This window comes from Petromyzon marinus, chromosome 10 (assembly GCF_048934315.1).
Source record: "Petromyzon marinus isolate PM22_M1 ecotype Great Lakes invasive population chromosome 10, UKy_Petmar_22M1.pri1.0, whole genome shotgun sequence".
NCBI classification, from domain to species: domain Eukaryota; kingdom Metazoa; phylum Chordata; class Hyperoartia; order Petromyzontiformes; family Petromyzontidae; genus Petromyzon; species Petromyzon marinus.
This window is the reverse complement of record NC_133676.1, coordinates 16,084,357-16,105,155: the sequence shown is the minus strand read 5'-3', so window position 1 is coordinate 16,105,155 and position 20,799 is coordinate 16,084,357. Positions and strand designations below refer to the sequence as shown.

At 47.4% G+C, this 20,799-nt stretch overlaps 1 protein-coding gene across 5 annotated transcripts in view; it reads right to left on the bottom strand.

The window, feature by feature from the left end:
• LOC116940829 (trafficking kinesin-binding protein 1-like) overlaps positions 1 to 20,799 on the bottom strand; it is an 87,175-nt gene that overhangs the window by 9,536 nt on the left and 56,840 nt on the right. For 3 of the 5 annotated variants that reach the window (XM_032951060.2, XM_032951058.2, XM_032951056.2), the window contains 11 exons: positions 20,026 to 20,132; positions 18,035 to 18,146; positions 16,988 to 17,087; positions 15,928 to 16,058; positions 14,703 to 14,777; positions 13,224 to 13,364; positions 11,935 to 12,002; positions 10,329 to 10,574; positions 9,650 to 10,005; positions 5,651 to 5,815; positions 4,090 to 4,189 (listed from right to left, as the gene is read on the bottom strand). In XM_032951060.2, the coding sequence (XP_032806951.1) occupies positions 4,090 to 4,189; positions 5,651 to 5,815; positions 9,650 to 10,005; positions 10,329 to 10,574; positions 11,935 to 12,002; positions 13,224 to 13,364; positions 14,703 to 14,777; positions 15,928 to 16,058; positions 16,988 to 17,087; positions 18,035 to 18,146; positions 20,026 to 20,132 (1,601 nt within the window). The remainder of the gene's footprint in view (positions 1 to 4,089; positions 4,190 to 5,650; positions 5,816 to 9,649; positions 10,006 to 10,328; positions 10,575 to 11,934; positions 12,003 to 13,223; positions 13,365 to 14,702; positions 14,778 to 15,927; positions 16,059 to 16,987; positions 17,088 to 18,034; positions 18,147 to 20,025; positions 20,133 to 20,799) is intronic. The other 2 variants (XM_076066203.1, XM_032951057.2) reach the window with 1 other exon arrangement.

The window sequence follows — 20,799 nt, the reverse complement described above, 5'->3', positions numbered from 1 at the left end:
TCATAGTTCAGTGGGCTTTGTCTGGTAAGATAACAATTGTTTAGTTTTATTTGTATATTTATGAAATTGATATTTTACCTTTCCTATAGTTTGCACTCCTATCGTCTTTTTGCATTATTTGTTGTTGTAACGTTCTGGCCCGCCCCTACTGGATATCAGATAAAATAAATAAATATTCTGATTCTGAAGTTGTGCAGCCAAGGGAGTCAAGGTCAAATTGTCTGCATGCCCAAAACATAGCGAGTCGAGGACTACACGCACAATGCCACTGAGCCAGAGAGAGAGAGAGTGCATTGTGTGGTTAACAACGTCAAGTCGACGTGGTTTCTCATCTCCTGTTTCAACCCTGAGCCAGTCATGGAAATGTCACTTGCTGATAACAGGGGGCAAGTCTTTCCACAGGACAACCACCGTGGACCACCGTGTACGATGTAGCACTAATTTGTATCAAGCCTAGATGGATGAAGGGCTGATTTGATCCCTGATTAAATATAACCACACAGCTGCATCTGAGTAATAATCATAAATGTCCATTAATTGTTCTGATGATGAGAGCACTTGACCCACAACCAGAAAGTTGCGTGTCATCATCCCAGTTGTGGCTTCACTTAACATATCATCCCTCCACGTTCAATAAACCTGAGTACCATTTTGTGGGAAGTCAACGGTGATTATATGATGGGGAAAAAAACTGGTCCCCCTGCCAAGGGAATGTAGAATTTCCATCACTGGCTTGGGGCAACTGAAGGAGATTTTTTCTGCCCCATTTCTCGCGTGTGCAGAGACACCGGCTTCATTGGCTTGACTCACTGTAGGCGCACATCCACGCGTATATACACATTTATTAAGCATTGTCCTCCAAATATTGCAATGATTTTTCATCATCAACAAAGAGTACTGCAATAAGCGAAGCAGATTGCTCTGGCACCCTGAGCCCAAGATCACAGATGGCAATTTTCAACCAAGCTAATCTCTACTTGCGAGCGAAGTGGAGTTAAATCATTGTAAATCACGGCACCAAAGAATAACAGTCCATAAAATCAGCATTAATGAGCGTAGATTTTTTAAAAGCAGAAGATTTAAAGGCATATTTAAACAGGATTGTTTCCATAACCGTGTTAGTAGAGGTCTACCGATAGCACACACTACAGGAAGGGTTATAATCGCTTGGTCTAAAGCTACGCTCGGGCGGATTTGAATGTAGCAGTGTCTTACTGTTCGTTGTTGACCGTTTATAATTTAGACGGCTTCATGAAACATTTCAGCCAAAGCCTGAGTATAACAAAACAGTGAAGCGCATCAAAGATAACGTCGTGCAGAAAAGGCTACAAAACGACGCACAGTCAGTGGTAAAAAATAAAGTGTGAACTTAAGAGAATCACACGAAGATGGCAATTCCCCCATCCAGCGTTTATAGACGTTAGCAGCAAGTGCTGTTAGTGAGCACGTGATAATAGCCAGCATGGCACACGATGGGGGAAGGGTGGCCATGGCCATGCCCTTTGCTAAGAATTTAACTCCGGTTGAGTCAATCGAGGGTAGACCTCCGTCAGGCTCATATTCCAACTGTTAAAGGCTATGTGCATCACAGGAGGAAACATTCACTGAGATCTTAGTTTAGTGGATTAACCACTGCAACGCTGTTCGTCAGACGGATACATGCATATATGACAAAGACAAACATCGCATGTATACCCATGAATAGACTGTTGGAGTACGTGCTGTTAGCAAGCATTAATGAAAGCTCAGCATGGCGTGGGTGGGTGGCTAACACCATGCCCGGCTGCCTTTGTTTCTCCAGCGCTGATGTTCACACATGGTGCCGGGTACTCATTTAATGTTCAATCGACCTCAAGAGAGGCCCAGGACCAGTTCATATAATAACCACTGCACATAAATATATAAAAACACACCCTATATAACCAGGACAGCGCTCATTGCAGAAACAAATCGTTTTTCAAAAGACCTGTAATTCAGTTTATGGAATATACCGGTGGGTTTCCCGCAGCTATATAGCCATGGAACAGTCTGAACTTTGGGAAATAATAAAGAACACTAAGGTTTTGATTTAAAGCTTTCGTGACTGCAGTAATTCATATTCTTAGCTCTTTCGGTAAAGTCACGTTATTTTATTGTTTCCCTTCAACGTGACTTTACCGAAAGAGCTAAGAATAATAACACTAACGTTCTGAAAGTGTTAATTGTGGTTCTCTGAACCTCAGATATTAAATCATGAAACCAATACATCCCAAAGTTGTGTTGTACTCTGACCGAAAAACTTTAGTAAGTGAGCATCCCACGCAGTAAGGTGCTGATTTGCATGTGCTCTACTAACTTAGAGCTTGCACTTGAAAAATGTGGTGATAACTGAACACTTCTCACAGTTAGGTGTAAATTAGGCTAATAATAATTCACCATCTCAATGAATTGTCATAATATATGGTGTCACATTTAAACTCGTGATTAACTGATTATTTGTGAATTGTCATAATATGCGGTGTCACATTTAAACTCGTGATTAACTGATTATTTGTGTTGTCCCTGTGGCTCATGGTCAAACCTAAAGTAGCTGTCTGGTTTCCATGAGCCAATCACAAACAATACACATGAATATAATATAATATTGGATTGTTAATGTTTTGCATGCAATTGAGACAGATATTATGAGGAAAATACTCGATTTTAATGATTTTTTACATTCTTAGTACATATCCTGTAGGCACGTCTGCTGTGCATGTCAGCTTACTTATATATTACAGAAATATTCATTTGCAGCCGATTGTACTCAATGCCATTAATGTTATTTTTTTACATACCTTTATATATCTACTAATTTTAAGAACTCCACATAATGCCCAAATGTACCATTATCAAATCTGTAATTGTGTCTTGGAGAATTAACGCTTGACCAAATCTCCACCAATAAGCAGACGTCTAGGCGTCTTCATCAATGACTGAACTGGAATAATACTGACCCCTACAGGTGGGCTACTGTGTGTGGTAGGGGTGGGTTTAATCATTGTGGCTTCACTCAGCCCATCATACTCATTAAGTCAATATTGTGAGACTACTTTGTGGGAAGTCCATGGTGGTGATGGTACAACAAGACTGGCCCCCACCATGGGAATGTGGAATTTGCACCACTGGCTCAAGGCCACCTAATAGGGGTGTGGTCTTCCTGACAATTTGAGCAGGGAGACACAATTGCATGTGTTTTTTTATAATTACTATTTACATTTGTGAGATATAATACATTAATTTGAAATATTCAACTTATTTAATTCAATTCATTTCATTTTATTGTAGCCCATTTAATCGAAATTATATTCCGAAATGTATTCCTATTTGTAAATTAAAATATATTCCATGAGAATCTCCTTCAAAGTAAAGCCTTTTTCCTAGAAGTGACATCACTGGCTTCTAATTGTCATCCTTCATGATCTACATCGCAGAGCCACTACAACTTTGCTCTCTTTGGATGTACACCTCATGAAATGACGTTAAGACTCAATTATGAATGTGCTTTTGTGCAGACTTTGGTGACCTTACTGAGGCCATCAAACTCACTAAACATGAGAACATGCTTTACAGTTTGTGAAAAGCGGACTCCGATTTTAATTAACGATCTTTGTGGCTTTTGTTGAGCACTCTAAAATCAATTTAATGTCATCGAGTTAACTAGGTGGCAGCCTATTGACACACACGAGCAAGTTTACAATGGAAGTGTAGGTGACCGCAGCAACGTATTCACGATTGTGACAGTTTCACAATTACAGAAGGTGGATTTAACATTCGTGGCTGATGTTTCTACACTGACGCTTCATATCGTCCTCTTCTTGTTCAACATGCCACACGGTCAAGAGCACCGCACTACAAGGGGACTATGTAGAACAACAACAACAAAACAACAACAACACGGTTACATTGCCAGCCATCCCTCTCTATACCAGGCCACAGGCTTTTTGCCCATAGCAGCTTTGCCTCATTCACAATGGCAAATGCAGGAGCGGGGATGCATCTTTGGGATGGCACAACAGCAGCATCATCCGACACCAAGTCCCGAGCATCATCGCGAGTGCAAGGGCTCACCTGGTGGTGATGGCCGTCACATCCGAGGGGTGCATGATTCGACACGTGGTGAACGTATACGTGTAGTTGGTCTGGGACACGCACTTGCCGGGGAAGTACACTGGGGGCAGAACAGGGGGAACAAACGGTGGGGGGGGGGGGAAGGTCAGGGACGGGAGGTAAGGGATAGCAGTGGGTGTGAAACACATGAATTGTTCTCACCGGGGACTTCATGCTAAGCATTGGACAATGGTGGGAAAATGTGCCAGGCAGCCCCTGGTTACCATCAATCGCTACACTGAAGGTCACGGTCCAGAGGTCATTAGGGTCTATGTTAATGATTATGGCCAACCTTGTCATAACTTCATTCCTCATGCTAGATCTCACTTCTGTTGCATAAACGTGAGATGACGCCTCTTCACTGTTCTTGCAGTATCCCACCATCCAGCTTCACATCCCCTCCTGGGTCGCCAGCCTCTCGGTGTCACCCCCAGAAATCACATTGCAATACTTTTTAAAAATACCAACCACGTAATCAGCTGTCAGAGACTGGTTGATGACTTGGAGAATGCTTACTTTCCAAGTCACCCTCTAGAAGTGGCTTCCTGGAATAAAACTGCCTATTTTTCCCCGCACACGTGGAGTGGATCTGTGTCACCCGAGATGATGAAGGATACGCGAGGGATTTAATGAGACCACGGGGTTGGCATGACGGCAGGACAAAGTAAAATGGAACTTGGGCTACGGGCATATGCACTCGTAAAGTGTTTATACACAATCACGTCTTAAGACGGCATAACCAAGGGCAATGACGAGTAGGCAAGGTAAGGAAAGAGACAATGTTTGAAAGGGACTGTTTAGTGGGAAGGTAGGTGTAGAGTATGAGGGTACCAGGCACCGAGTAAAGAACACCATCGTAGCGTGTTAATGAAAAGAGAATGGATGAGGAGGAGGGGAACGTCTTGGCCTTGAACTTGAACTACAAGGGCATGAGACCCGCAGGTGGAAATATATTCCAATTGAGATTGCCCAGGGGATTTGACAGGTTGGTTGTTGGAACCACTGGCACGTGGACAGGAGAAGATGTAACAATTCACCGGCTGAAGCCAATCGTTACGCTCACAATACATGCATCGAACAGTGCATGTGAACATCAATTATTCTTTTACTCATATACATGTAGAAGTTATTTTTTACCTGCCAAAATAAGAATTGAGTCATGAACAGACTCGTGGCACTGAATAATGGCAATTGGTGAATCATTACATCCACGATTGGGGGGACGGTGGGCAAGCGCCAGTCCTTGGAGGATCATGAAGAGGGTGCGAGCGATCCTGTCACCGATCTGGGGAGGAGCCAGTGGAGAGACCTGAGGACTGGAGCGCTGTGGTCCGTGCTCGAGGACACGAGCAAGAAGTCTGGCAACAGCACTTCAGAGTCATCTGGAGTTTGGGGGGGGGGGGGCGAGGTCGCAGGGGAGAGATTTGCGGTATCCAAGGCGAAAGACCACGGGCCTCCGCAAGCGGACGCGCCGCGGCAGGGGGGACGGGCGGCCGGTGAAGTGGCCACGAAGCGGCCTCACCTGGCTCCTCCTCCTCGTAGTCGCTCATCCGGTAGATGGGATGACCCCACGAGGGCGGGGGGAGGGTCGGCCACGAGTCCTTGGTGATGACGCCGGGGCGCGCGTCCAGGATCCCGCCCAGGTGCGGCTGGGCCAGCTGCTGCCACTGCTGCAGCGTCATGGAGCCTGCTCAAGCACGGCAGAGGGCGACACGGAATCCCCCGCTCAGCCCTGCGGGACGCCGCCCTGTCACAGCAAGCGCTGCTGGAGAGGCCCCACACAGCCCCCGCCGCGCCCCCCCCCCCCGACCCCGGCCCATCGAGGGTGGGCACTGCAAAACGGTGGCCACGTTCGTCTGCCCGGCGCCGACGGTGTAAATACTGCGGCGAGTATTCATTTGTGTGGGATCAGGGGCGGAGCCAGGGGGGGTGACAGGGGTGACATTCTGCGTGTAAGTGTACGACACTCGGTCTGGCGGACTCCGTGCAACTGCATTGTCACCAGAGTGTGTCGCCAACCGATGGCGTCTAGTTCAACAGCCTGACTCTAATCATTCTTGAAATTAAAATTTGTTGAATGTCACCCCGGCCTGAAATCCTGGCTCCGCCCCTGTTTGGGATGACGCTAACCAGGACCAGGTTCAGATATCGATTGCCGCGTGTGTTACCCACGGCTGAATCAGGGCGGCTGGGATTGCAGTGTTGAACTCAAACCTCCAGTTGGCATACAGATGTATTCACACACAAATACACGTGCAAATGCCTTTAAGAGCAAATGGTGTTGGTCAACACCTATGAATGCTCGCATGGAAATTGAGTGGTTGTGTGGCCAGCATCACAAGTGTCTGCCTTTGTCTCCACAGTGCCACAGGTTACACTAAACCTGGCTAGGTTGACCTATAAAACAACCAAGATAGGTTCATACACCATCTGCCATTAAATGAAATTGAATCGACATATCCAGGTTCATACACACAAAAAATACAAATATCCCCCCCCCCTTGTGTAGCCTTTAACAAACTATTGGGACAAATACTTTAACAGACTATATTGAGTGAAGCACCTATTAGGACCAGCACAGTGCATGAGTGTAGCCAGCATCATGCCTGCCCACCATTGTCTCCCCACTGTCGATGTTTACATTTCGCACCAAGTACTCGTGTACGGAGGAGCTGTCCTCGCACAGGCCCCAGACTGGCTCAGATATCACTCGCCAGTGACGTCGGCCATAGCCAGGAATTCCAATTAGGTCATTGGGTTTGTTGCAGAGTGCACTAGCGACTGCACCACCGCTTCCCACATGGACCACACATTCACACACGTGTGTCGTCAGATGGACTCAAAAAAACAACCGGGGCAGAGTCACGCTGGGCCACAAAACGATGTGGTGGCAGTGACTGTTATGAACTTTGTGTAAAGTTAACGCTTCACGTAAACAGTCGTGTTGGATGTGGAGGGCAGGAAGTAATGCAGGTGGTCACGTTCACGACAGTCGATCTCTTACCAACGTTTTGTTATGGACATGTACACACACACACGTGTTCAGATGGAATATCTGGTCAGGTGGCATTGTGGTCGTGTGTTTAATTCACAAAAGGAGGGCTAAATTTCGATAAAAACTTTCGTGACTGCAGGGATTCATATTCTTTGGTTCTTTCGGTAAAGCTCACGTAGAATGAGAATAAAAGAATAATAATTGATAAAATAAAATAACACAATAAAATTCTCACGACGTTTCGGCCACAACACAAGCGGCCTTCATCAGCCCAACTTCCCTCTGGTGTAGACGAAATGTAAATCGCTTTGTGAACTGTGAACATATGGAGAGAGAACAGACACTGCCGCTGGGACGGGAAATATCCACCAGCTCTGCAAGTTTTTCAGACAATGATGTTTGCATGATTCAAGAGGACTGCCCCCCCCCCAAATGAATATTTTCCAGTTTTTCTCAATATACATTTCTTTGTGTATTAAAACGGTGAGATTTCTGAGCGAAAGTAGCACGTACAAATCACGTCTCACATATAACGGTATTGATTGGAGATGGACAAAATGTATAGAGCACCAGGCAGTGGCTGAGGCATAATTTTTAATCATAAATTAATGATAAAGAAGCCAAAAATAAGGTACAGAAATCAAAAACACACAAATTTAACAAAGAATGCTTTCAGGCTGAAAAGGACATATCTTAACATCTTTACAAGATGAATGCTTTAAAAAAATTCAGCAAATGAAATGTCATAATTTTGATTGCAAAAATGTAAAAAAACGAATCCAAAGCCAAGGCCTTATTACATAGCTGCCAACTTTTAAAAGTCAAAGGCAACACTGATTTTTGGCCATAATAGCACTCTTGATTTTGTTGGATTTTGTCTCAGACCAATGAGTGAGCAAATGTTCATAGCAGAGGGGACGGCAAAGGAGCAGACACTGAGCCTCAGTGATTCTGCGACCAAACCTGGATCACGATCGAACATTAATATTCGAGGAAGATGCCAGGCTCATCCAGCTAGGTTCATCCAGCCAGGTTGGCACTTTGGTTCCATCATCCAACTCGCAACCAAAATGCAATAAGTTCAACTCCTAGTTGTGGGTCGACTTGGGACACCATCCTCCCGTGCCGGCAACTGCTCTTGGATAGTCAAGAGCGGTTGTCCAGGCCGTCACCCTGAGAATGTGGAATTTCCTTGAGAGGCTCGGGGTCACCAATGGACATGAGCACTACTGCTCTAGTCTCATGGTAAAAAAAACGATTTATATCCAATTTTCTTCGATGGACGATATACATCTAATAAAAAATAGAGCTCAAAGCATTCCTGTATATATCAAATAATGCACCGTCAATTCAAAACAGTTGGCAGCTACAAATAGGTGATTAGATAACATTAAAATAAAACAATGCAACAAAAGACATTCAAAGAAGTTCAAGCGATAGGCAAGAAAGACAAAATCACATTGCTAATAAAATCCAAAGACGATTTAAAGAGAAAAACAAGAGATGAAGAATGCATTTACAGATGGACGTGGCGAATGATTTGAAACGTGATTGGTGAACAAAAAAAAAGCTTCACATATTCATGTGAAAGTGACAAACGACACACAAGCACATCAGACGCAATCATCAGCAGCAAAAGCTTTCACTGACCAATGTGATTCCTTTACTAATTTTAGTGTAAAAATGGTCGTATGGTTTTCAAACAGCCATAATATATACAGGTACATGTTAAACCATCTTCATAACAAAAAAGATAGGAGTTGTTTAGGATGTAAATATATTTATCTAATCTGCAATTTTGCATGTTCCTGTTTGGCATACGAAACCTTGGCTTGTTTAGAAGAGTTGATGAGAAATTTTAAGTGCTCATTTGTATGAAGTCAACAGCAGTTGTGCCATGGATAGACTGCCCTTGCCATAGCAATGTCAACCACTGGCTCAGAGAAGTCGATGCAGAGGAGTAATGCCCAATGAATAATTGAGCAAGATGACACTGCTGTTTAAACTCCTTACATTTGTAAGTCATGATCAGTGCTCAGGCAATACGTACGGGTGATGGTCTACTCATCGTGTTAATATAAAGAACCGATGCGTGGATAATTCGAATCTCCAAGGATAGATTTTAGCGAATCGATAAGCTGGTATTTGGGAGGGCAGACGAGAGGAGTTTCACATTTCATACGCTTGCGCACTCCAATCGGCTGCATGTACACGATTCATCTGAAACTGAAAAAACCGAGGCAGAATTTCGTTGACTCTTCAAACTGGAGGGGGGGGGGGGGCACCACCTCCTGCCTCTAAAGCCGACAGCGAGCACCGCTCGTGGCCCGCGGAGACGGAGCCCCGGCGCCAACCCGCCGCGTCAGAGGATCTCAAAGAGGCAGCCGAGCGTGCTGTCCTTAAAGAAGAACGTGCGGTGCGTGGGGAGGCCGTGCGCGGCACGCGCGGGCCGGCTAAGGGGGGACGGCGGCGACCGGAGCCGCAGGAAGGACAGGAGGGAGCGTCGCCCCGCGCGCGGCGCGTCACCTTCCAGCGGCTTGACGATCTGCAGCTTGTCCGGCAGGTACGAGCGGAATGCCAGCGACATGGACGAGTGCGAATCGACCGACGCCGACGAGGCGGACGAGGAGCGAGCGCCGTCCGACAGTCGGCCGCCGTCGGCGTCGTTGCCGCTGCCGCAGCCCGGCGTCGGGAGGCGATCGCTTCCGCCGCCGCCGCCGCCGGCGCGACCCGAGGCCAGCTCGGCGAGACGGCGCTCCCACTCCTCCTCCATGAAGCGCCGCTCGCTCAGGTAGGCCTCGCGCCGCAACGACAGGCGGTGCAGAGCAGTCTCCAGGTCGTGCGAGCCTGGCGTGCCCGGCTGGCCCGGCCGCCTGTCGTCGCTGGGCGGGAGGGAGGGGAGGGAGGTGTGGGCACGCGACTCGCTACGCTCGAGGGGAATGACCCGAACAAAAAATACGAGCCGCTCCAAGGCAGCGTGCCAAGCTGCGATATGCCATATCGAAGCTTCGTTAAAGATAAAAAAAAAAGACAAACTTCCAGCAATCAATGAACGTACGAAAGAACGCGTGCATGAACGAAACGATACTGCTTTTGGGAACCCATGAACGCTGCTGACGGAAGGTTCTGGGTGAACGCTGAAGGAAGCTCGGAGGAAGGGGGCGGCAGGGGCGGGCGCAGGAGGCTGACGAGGGGCAGCACTGACTTGTGGTTGAGGGCGTCGACGTCCAGAAGGAGGCTGCGCATGCGGTTGTCGAGCAGCGCCGCGGAGGAGAAGTCCGAGCCGTAGAGGCCGGACCGCGGCGACGCCGTGCCGCTGGGGGGCCGCGATGCTCGCGCCGACGTCTGGTTCGAGCCCGGGATGGGGAGCGGAGAGAGGCAGCACGAGGCGGAGCGCCGCGCCGTCTGGTTGACGATGCGCACCGTGTCGAACACGCGCTTCTGGTGGCCCCTGCGAGGAGAGCGACGAGCCGGGGTTGGCACCGAACTGGAAGTTTTTGGCAACCGGGCATTTTGCCCGTAAGCCAGTCGTTGAGTTGACTCACCACACACTCGGATTTAAATAATTTGCCGGCTGACTAAAGCTGACGTTTATGTTGCGAAACGTGCGTGATAGGCTAACTGCAAGATTGGCTTGCGGGTGAAATGTTTGGTTGCCCGGCAGCCCAGTCTAATCCTGCTGCCTAGATCCCAAGTTGCAGCCAGTGCTTAAATTACTCATTGGGAAGGGTTCGGTTTGGCATGGAGGTTCATCATCGTCATCTCATAGCAATGACCCAGCTCCAAATAGATCCTGGCTTTATCATGCCGGTTTCAGACATCCACAATAAACTTGGGCTCTCAAGAGTAGCCAGTTGACTCAGTCTGATCACAGAAGGACTCCCAAAAATGGCATTGTATTAATTTTAACGTGTCAATTGCGTCGATATATTACATCTCTAACGAATAAAAAAAACCTGGTTAATCTCAATGTGGCAAGCACAATGTGCCAGACATTTAATAATACGGAGCACCGGGCGTGGAAAAGAGGCCTACTGAAGCCACTGCAGCAGTAGTTCTGTAACGTCACCTTCCAGTGGCCTTTTTTCTTGTTACGCTGGACATTAACGTTCACTGTGAGGTTTCCATGCTAAAATGACGATGTCTCATTATAAAATTACACCATTAGTTTAACCTGAATATATGGAGCAAAAAATAAAACCTTCTACCATGAATGGCATTGATATGGGCAAGTCTGCTGGCACGCGGGTCTCTATTGCAAAGCAGCCTTTGGCTGAATATTACTCGGCCGTGTCACCAAGTAAATCTGAACTGAACTGGCACGCAGAGCCCAGCGTGAGCTATGAAACTCGCAAACTGCTGCACCGCGCCGTGGCCAGGAGGTGTCAGTACAGCAACAGAGCCCATACCCCGTGTGAACACAGAGTTTCATTCCCTGGCGTGCGTTGGTTTCCGTGGGTACGCTCATTACCTGCTAATTTAAAAATGCACCTTAACAAGGGATTGGCAAAATTTCCGCTGCAGGGACCTTCCTGAAAGAAAGTTCATAAATCTGCATGAGCCCCCAGCTGTTGCATCCATAGCGCTCGATCAAAGGCACGTGCCACCAAGCCGAGCCTTCTACAGAGTCATTCTATCGACCCTGAGGGAATAATTCAGCCAAAACCAGAGTAGAATATTTCTCATTGTAAGTCAGAAGCTCTATCGACGAGCCTCTGGAAATTCGGCGGTGGTGGTGCAGCTGATGGTTGCCAAGGTGGTGCTGGGGTGTGCGTGCAGTCAGCGATGTAAAATGGCTGCGTGGCGCGTACTTGTGACCCAACTCGTCCCATCGCAACTCCTTTCTCATGGTGCCCTCGATTTCAGCCGCCAGCGAGTCCTGCAGCATCATTAACAGCTTCATCATCATCATCATCAACAGCTTCATCATCATCAACACCGCATGTAGCAGACAAACCTGAAGCATCAGTACAAATTCACGAGAAAAGAATCATCACCGTCAGCAATGAGCCTATTTAGTATCAGTGACGGCACCATCATTGTCATCAAATACCAGATTTAATATCGACAGATGAGTCTACAGCAGACAGCATCATCATCATCAGCAACAACATCACTAAGCAGCAAAAGCATCAATAATAATGTCTCCATGCTCGAATGAGCATTGGGTGGTCCTTACTCTACTGATGTTCAAAGCTAGTAGTGGAAATTCTACCTTTCCATGACAAGGCAAAGTCTCTCCAAAATACGATCAGCCTTGAACCAAATAAAATGATGCACATTTTATAATTCTTGAAGATGTGATGAGGTCGAGTTGCACCATGTTTATAAAGCTAAACCTCGATTTGCAGAGTTAAAATCCCGGTTCAGATCGACGCAGCCAATCATTCCTTCTCAATATTCGTACCACTTTGTAGGAAGTTCAGAGTGGTTTTACTGAGAGTAAAGGGACCATCGCAATGGGAATTAATAATTTTTGACACTGGCTCAGGGTCTAAAATATAGATAAACACTACCCATGGGGACATTTTGATTATTATGTCTGAATCCCTCATCTATGTCTTTCGGCGAGCCACAAAATAGTGTGAGCGTCTGCTGGCAGGCCACGTGACGTCGCATGTCACATGCACAGGGACTATAACTTCACGTGGCATTGTGATGCCATAACGGCTGTACGCGTGATCACTCATCATCAACCCTTGTCGTCTCTATCCCTTGTTAATCTCTCTTTCATCGCACCGATCTGCATCGCTCGACGGGGCCATCCCACCAGGGGAAGAACCATGATCAATATCAAAGTCAGTGCTTTCCTGCTCAAATCAACATGGGGTGCCTGCTGCTCTCTTTACAGCTTACAACCACTTGTGCAAATTCCATATTCCATTGGTAGATTATTTTCTGTTACCTTTCGAATCGTCGTCGAATTCTCAAAAAACTGTAGCCAATATTATCTTCTCCGAGCGATGATGGGGCTGCGTCTGTGTCCACTTCAAGACCAAAATCTTAATGGAACCTCTCTCACGTGAATAGCTAAACGGGGCCACAGGGAAGGAGCTGAAGGGGGAGAGAGAGGCGTGTTGTTTCTCTGCGATGCCGTTACCCGGGGGAACTGAGCGAGCGGGTGAAACCAGCGGTACGGGGTGGTGCTCGGGGCGATCTGGTTGCGCAGATTCTTCGCGTCCTCCTGCGCCTCGTGTAGCATGTCCGTGCACTCCGCCAGCTTCTCCTGCAGCTCCCGCACCTGGGCGACAAACACACACACACGCGCACACACACACACGTTTACAAAGACCGAAGATTCCCCCCCCGCCCCCGTACACCCTTAACAGGCTGTTGGGGCAAGTGCTGATATCACAACAAACTGACATTGAGTGGACTAATACATCAGGGTGTCGTTGCCTGCATTGGCTTAGCAGTATGGCTGAGTTGCAGCTCATCTGTATGACCGCCAGGCTGCCAATTGTGAAAGGGCGACTTCAATTTCTTTATCCAAATAGATATTTACACACCGCACTAGGTACTTATTTGAATCTGAGTCGACCTAGCGGAGGCCAAGGGCCGGTTGAAATATAGGTCACTGGTGTTGGTCGTAAGCGGAAATCAAACTCTGGTAGCCGGGTTCACAAAGGGCAGAGCTCTAACCGTTACACTACTGCTGCCGACGTACGTTAAAGCGCAGACATACACACAGGAACGCATAGATAACAGCGGCCACCATTCACCACTCAGTGATGGTGACATCACCACAGTGCTTTTGCTAGGCTAGATGCACTTTGAGGCCACGCGAGGCATCGAAGGCGTGCTGACAGGCCTTGGGACATGCCCAGGTGTTATGGGTTGACAGACTGAGATGACTGGCAGATGCAGACACACACATGTGTATAAGACTCACGTACGCACACAGGCACACAAAGCATTTCACTTCCCTTCGTGATATCCTTCGTGCTACGAGCATGGTGCACAAGCTGGAGAACCGGCTCACGCGAAGGGTCGCCGTGCCTTCTGCTCTACGGCTCGCGCAGAGAGAAAGTGGCGGTGGTGGCGGTGGTAGCGTGGTCACATGACAGGGCACCTCGCCTGGGAGCGCGCCCTCGTTTTGGTGTTGTCCTCTCTGCAGAGGGCGGCTGCCACCGTGGGAAGGCGCTACACATCCAGCTCATCTACCCTGTGCGGGCTCCAATATTGATAACTAACAACTGAGGATCCAAATGCGCAGAGGTGATGGTCTCTGCCTGGTTTCCAATGCACAAAAAAACATCACATTTAACATTTGGTGTTTTGCTTGGTTTTACATATTCTGCCTTTGAAAATAATGTTTATAAATTTTACCATCTGAGAATACTGTGTCACATGGTGTGGGTAAAGAGGCCAATTGAAATTATTTCAGAAGTAGTTGTCACATCTTCCAGAGGCCATTCCTCGGTATGACGTGATTTGTACACTGCTCGCTATGACTCTGAAACGAATAGGAAACTTTGAATACAACTTGCGTATAAAATGCACGTGCAAAAACAATGTCCAAGTGTGTTTAAGGGGACGTTCGCTGTATATGCATGCTGTGTGTGCAGAAGGCACAGACCTCAGCTGTGAGCTGTCTCTGAGCGTCCTTAGCTGCTCCCAGATGCTGTGACAACTCCTCATTTTCGGCCGAGTACTGCAACGACACAAACCACCAGGCTGCAATGCAGTGCGATAACACAAATAGGATAGAGCATACCTGACCGGATAGCCGTGTGGCTGATGCCAATGCAGAGCCAACGACTACGATTTTAAAACGACCACGGCTGAGTTTCCACCAAAGTGGTACTCAACGAATGGTAAAGAGATTATTTGGAAAATACGTTGAGATGAGAATCAAATTTCAGTAGATCCTTGTCAATCTGGAATTCCGTTGCTGTTGGTTGAAAGCCCAACAGACTGGAGTTCAATTGCCCGTTAGGAGTCCACCAAGCCCTTCGTCTCTACATGGTTGATATAAGCAATATGTTGTGGGAAGGACTCGCCCCAGCCATATCACTGTGGACTTCGCACCAATACCTCAGACAGCTGTAAAGAGGAGGTGGCTTCCACCCCACACTCATTTAATCTGTAAACTGCTTTCATTAAAAACAATGATCTAGTTACCATCTCGAATAACATATTGAACCCTATGATATGACATTTAAGCATACCGTAAAGACAAGAAAATAATGAAGGTGTGTACGAGGGCTTGTACCATTTCCCTGCCAGATCCCCAAACTGTTGCAAAGTCAATTCTAGACCACCAAGATTTGCTTCAGGGTCTCATCACCACCATCTGGTGCTCAGTCTTCCCCTCGGTCTTCGACTTTTGGATGCCCCCGCTGATGCCTTTCCTGCTTGACATGGCTACTTGCTTCCTCCAGTCCCATTCCGCTCACGTGCCATCCCACTCGTCACATTTTTGTTTCGCTCTTCAGCAATTGTACTCGCGCTGCTGCCATGCCGTCACGAGGTGGATACTTTCCCTTCAAAACTCTCGCAGCCATGGTCCTGTGTTGTACCACAGCCACCACAAGATGGCATCACAGAACCACTTCTGAAGTGCCTTCAACACGAGGCGGCTCCTCTTAAAGGTCACACGCTTCCGGAAGTTCAACTGAACATTTGAATCCACAGAGCTGGAATATGCCGCAATACGTGACAGGGCTTCACACCACCAACCGAAACCGCTGCCAGGATAACAAACCCTCGGCTTCACAAGTGGCGGCTTCAACGCTCACGGACGACATCAGTTCCGGCGAGCCAACCGGCCGGCCGCCCCTTCATTCCCTGACGCCACTCACCGTTTTGACCTTCTTCTGCAGGTCGACGATCTGGGAGAGCAGCTGGGTGATTTCCTCCTGCTGCCTCACCGCGTCCTCGCTGCGCCGCGACAGCTCCTCGGTGAGCTGAGCGATGTGCGCGCTCGAGGCCCCTGCGGGGGTTGCGGACGCAACGCGCGAGCAGCGCCGTCAACGCTCGAGCCGGGACCCGCTGGCAGAGGCGTGAGAAGGGCCCGAGCAGGGCCCGGGCAGGGCCCGAGCAACGCACGGTCGGGCTCTCGACCGTGCGTGGCACGCGTCAGAGGGAAAGGAAGCGACGGTGGCGGTGCTCAGCGGCAACCACAGCATTGGCCGCTATGACCTCCTGGTCGACGCCTGAAACCTAACAGTGGGTGGATGAGTGTGTATTGGTATTCTCAGTATGTTGGTCGTAAGCCTAACAATACGTTGGTAAGATTGTTTTTGTTATCAGCAGTCTCGGTAGAAGTAACCCACGAAGCAATGCAAATAAAAAGGGAAAGCCAGGTAGATAAATGATAGACAGACAGATAAGTGTAATTAATATAATGATATACAAGTAAATTGCCAAATTCATTAAACTGACTGATTCTAGAGCTGTTGTACACAACTAGAGCAGGATCGTAAGTTTCCTTGGGACAATCAGGGTGCTCTTCTTTGGTTCTTTCGGTAAAGTCACGTAGAATGAGAATAAAATAATAAATGGATAAAATAAAATAACACAATAAAATTCTCACGACGTTTCGGCCACAACACAAGCGGCCTTCATCCAGACAGTCTCGTCCCTTCACCTGATGAAGGCTGCTTGTGTTGTGGCCGAAACGTCGTGAGAATTTTATTATGTTATTTTATTTTATCAATTTATTATTTTATTCTCATTCTACGTGACTTTACCGAAAGAACCAAAGAAGATGAATCCTTGCAGTCACGAAAGCTTTAAATCGAAAAATCAGGGTGCTACTATGGGAATACGGATGGTTTAGCGAACCTCAGCAAATGAGTAAATGAGGAAAAGAAAAAACAAAATCCAGCATGGGATGGGCACGCAGGATGACACACTCACGCATTTCCTCCTGGAACATACTTAGTTCCCGCACACAGTCCGTCACCAGCTGCTGCTCTTTCTCCTCGTAGTCCAGAGTCTCATTCTTCAAGTGAGAGGCCTATTAAACGACAACGAAAAGTGTCATCATGTATTGTATAGGAGAAAGTCACACTCAGGTCTCAGGGCTCACTATCTACAGCGTACTGAATTGGAATGTTTGGGCAATTCATTTTTTTTATCAAGTGTTATCTTTGTGTGGGAGGAGTACTCAGAGGAGCCCCGCGGGTCCGCAGGTTGAAAGGTCATGTACTTGGCCGGAGCACTTGACTCAATCGGGGAGAACTGCACGATCACTTGCGGTCGGGAGCCCACCCAGCTCATCATCTTTTCGTGGTCAATAAATCAGGTACCAGATTGTGGGAAGAATGATTTTATGGAGAATACAAACATTTTGAGTTCTATCTTTCTTCAGTTACAGTAAAAATGGTTTTACTAAACTGATATTCAGTGTAGAAGTGCACTAAGGAAGCAAATCTGTACCATTTAGAGGGACTGGCCCTCAATAAGAATGTTGAATTTCAACCACCGGCTCAAGGCCGCAATGGGGATTAGTGTGGCAGAATGTTAATATGAGAAGGGAGAGCAAGATGGCACATCAGTGTCATGACAACTCGCCGCATCACTTGAGTTCCCAGATGGTCAAACAAATAAACTTGGCTTGAACGGTGGCCTCTGCAAAACTGTGCAGCTGAGCTCAAGTGACTCAATGGCAAGCGTTGCAAACCACACAGTTATCCGACTATTCATTTTGTTACCTTCATTCTTTCCACCAGAGCCCATTTACAATTTGCAAACCACATGGTCATCCAATTGTCTATTTTGTTTCCTCATTTTTCTTGTTCCATCACAGAGAACGTTTGCGATTAAAGCAGCAAGTCGCATATGCATGGTAGGACCCCCGGGTCCTCACGTTGTGAGTGTCACGCAATGGAACGAAGCCAGGATTCCTTGCCAGCGGAAGAGAGGACGAGTGAAGGAGATTGTAAGGCCCCCCCCCCCTCCCACCTCTGAGAGCAGTGAAAAGTTCTCATCCTCCAGCTCCTTGAGCTTGCGGTGGAAGCTGTCCATGTGCAGGACATTCTGACCGATGGACAGCGAGCAGCCAGAGCTCTCCATCCTGCACCACCCCCACACAGGTTCTTATTATTATTTTGTTGTTGTTGTTGTTATAACACGTTTTTAACCAGGAAAGCCTCATCGAGTCTCAAAATTATTTTTCAATAGGGTAGTGTGTCAATTTTTTCTTTTGCAGTCGGGGGGCAATGTTGCGATGGATAATCCTAATCGAGTAGTTTTCAAATATATATTTGGTAGCATTGGGATGTTTGGCCAATACAGTTACATTGTATTTGTTTGTTTATAACAATGGAAGGAATCCCCTGCATAACACGGGGAGAATATACATACTCCACACAGAAAGGCATTCAGGTCGGGAATCGAACCCAGCCCGTGATTGTTGCGAGGCTCCAGTGCGACCGCTGTGCTACCTTGCCGCCCAAGTAAACGCCACGACCACAACAGGGAAGTTGGCCAGGTCCGAGAAGGTTTTACCCCCAGCTTTTAAACCTACAAAACCACACACTTGTGCACACATCATGAGCCAATGAGAATACTTGCTTTGTGCTATAACCCTTATCTTTACGACGTAAGGTGGCATTACTTGAGAATGCATTTAACGAAGAATTAACCAGCGGCCGTTTACACGATGAAAAAAAAATCAGAGTTCTCAGCAAGGTTTGTGTACATGATGACAAGGTCAAAGGCCATCATTGGTAATGCTAGTGCTGCCACCACACGTGACCGTCGCTTGCTTCCTTCTGCCAGATCCCCGAGCTGTTGCACAGCCAACAAGTGACCTCCCTGGTGCACACCTATAGTACCCACATCTGACTTTAGGTATTTTCTTTGGTTACCAATCTATGGTTGCCACTCGATTGCCATCGAGTAGGTCAATGGCATCCATAAAAAAAACTAAAATTAGAGACGGGTTAGCCGTTGCTAAGTGTCTGACCAGGCACCAACCACCACACCGTCAACATGAGCTCTCAATGACAACTGAAGCAGATTAAAACACAATTAACTCCACAACCAAACATCATTGTCAAGTGGATATATAAAAAATAAATGCCAAACAGTGAGACACACCACCTTTTAAAGACACAACCCCGATAGAGCGGACCGGTTTTATTTCTAGCCTGCAGACTTCTCCTGGGTTCCCCTGGTTGTGTGCCACAAGCGACCAAACAAGAAGAAATTACTGAATGACCACTGAAGCTCTCAATGTGAGGGCACTTGGCACGCGCACAGTGTATGCTGCAAGCCCGCCACGTGAAGTCAATCGGGATGTGCCAGAGATTTAGTCCATGAGACGATTAGACGGTGTTTCATTCGAGGTGGATTGTCAAACGACTGTGGGACAATGTTGATTTGATAAGGAAATAACAAAAAAACACATTTGGTTTGTTTTGGGGTTGCACATTCAATTAAATCTAGAACATTCTGGAATCACGTTTCCCAGCAGATTATGTTTTTTTTGTTGTGATTTGCTTACCTTTCCTATAATGTGCACTCCTATCGTATTTTTATATTGTTGGTTGTTATAGCTCTCTGACCTGTCCCTACTGAACATCTGCCGTATAAAGATTCCGATTCCTTCCTGCTGTGAGTCTTGCATGCACCACGCACGCGCTCCCACGCCACAGCACTTGCGTTCCGTCGGGGTGGCGAGATGTTAACTCCCTTGCCTGGAACGCAGGAGGTCGTTGGTTCGATTCCGATCCCGACGCCTGTATATTTGGAGTATTCCCGTCTCTCTTCCCGTTGTCGCGCGAATTTTTCTCTGGGTCCTCCGGTTTTCCCCTCCACATTTAGAAACATGCGCTTCGAGTATTTGGCTGCTATAAATTTCTAAGTGATAAGCCACTTTGCTGAGGTATCAACTGTGGTCAGGTCGCTTCTGAGAAAGACCAAATATGGTTGAATAGTTGAGTGCTTACGGCGGCGGCGTGGACTCCCCCGTGTCGTTGTCATTCTCGTCGGCCGTGCTCGTGTAGATGTGCAGGAGCTCTTCCTTCAAGGCCAAGTCGTGGCGCAGCTGCGCCACCTGAGGAGGCAAGGTTCTGGCTAAATCGCGCGCTCGCAATTACCCACGCAGTCAAAGTCAAACGGCAAAGTCCAAACCGGAGTAGGCCAGGTGTGGTCACTGTTGATCGTGATTCAGCGGTGGAAGTTCCACCTTCGTTTTAACGATGGAACCGGCATAAAGCAAGGGACGTCTGTATTTATGGAGTCACTTAAATGAGTACCTATTGCCTTCACACGAGCCAGAACTACTCCATCTTGATATCTAAAGTTTAGTTTGTAAAATACCATTCATCAGATATACGTATTAATTTTAATCAACAGAGTTGAGCTGCAGAAAATATATAAATACACTGCATACTTGGCATGGGCTAGAGAACAGATGGGCAGATGTGTGGTATTGGAGGACATGACACTAATTGGACTTGCCAAAAGTGGGTACAGACAATCTCAAGATAGCCCTCCGTGGAGGAGGAGGAGGCAGTCAGGCTCCAGCAACAACAGGAGGTGGCTGAGCAACTAAAACAACGTGATTCGGCACATTTGGGAGCGCAGGTGGATCACTTTAGGGTCACCGCTGTCTGTTAACCCACAACACCGCCCACGCCGGACATCTGTGAAAAAGAGCCTCATAGCTCATCGGATTCCTCTTCCAGTCGAAATAAAGATTCCTGGTCCTGTCACGCGAC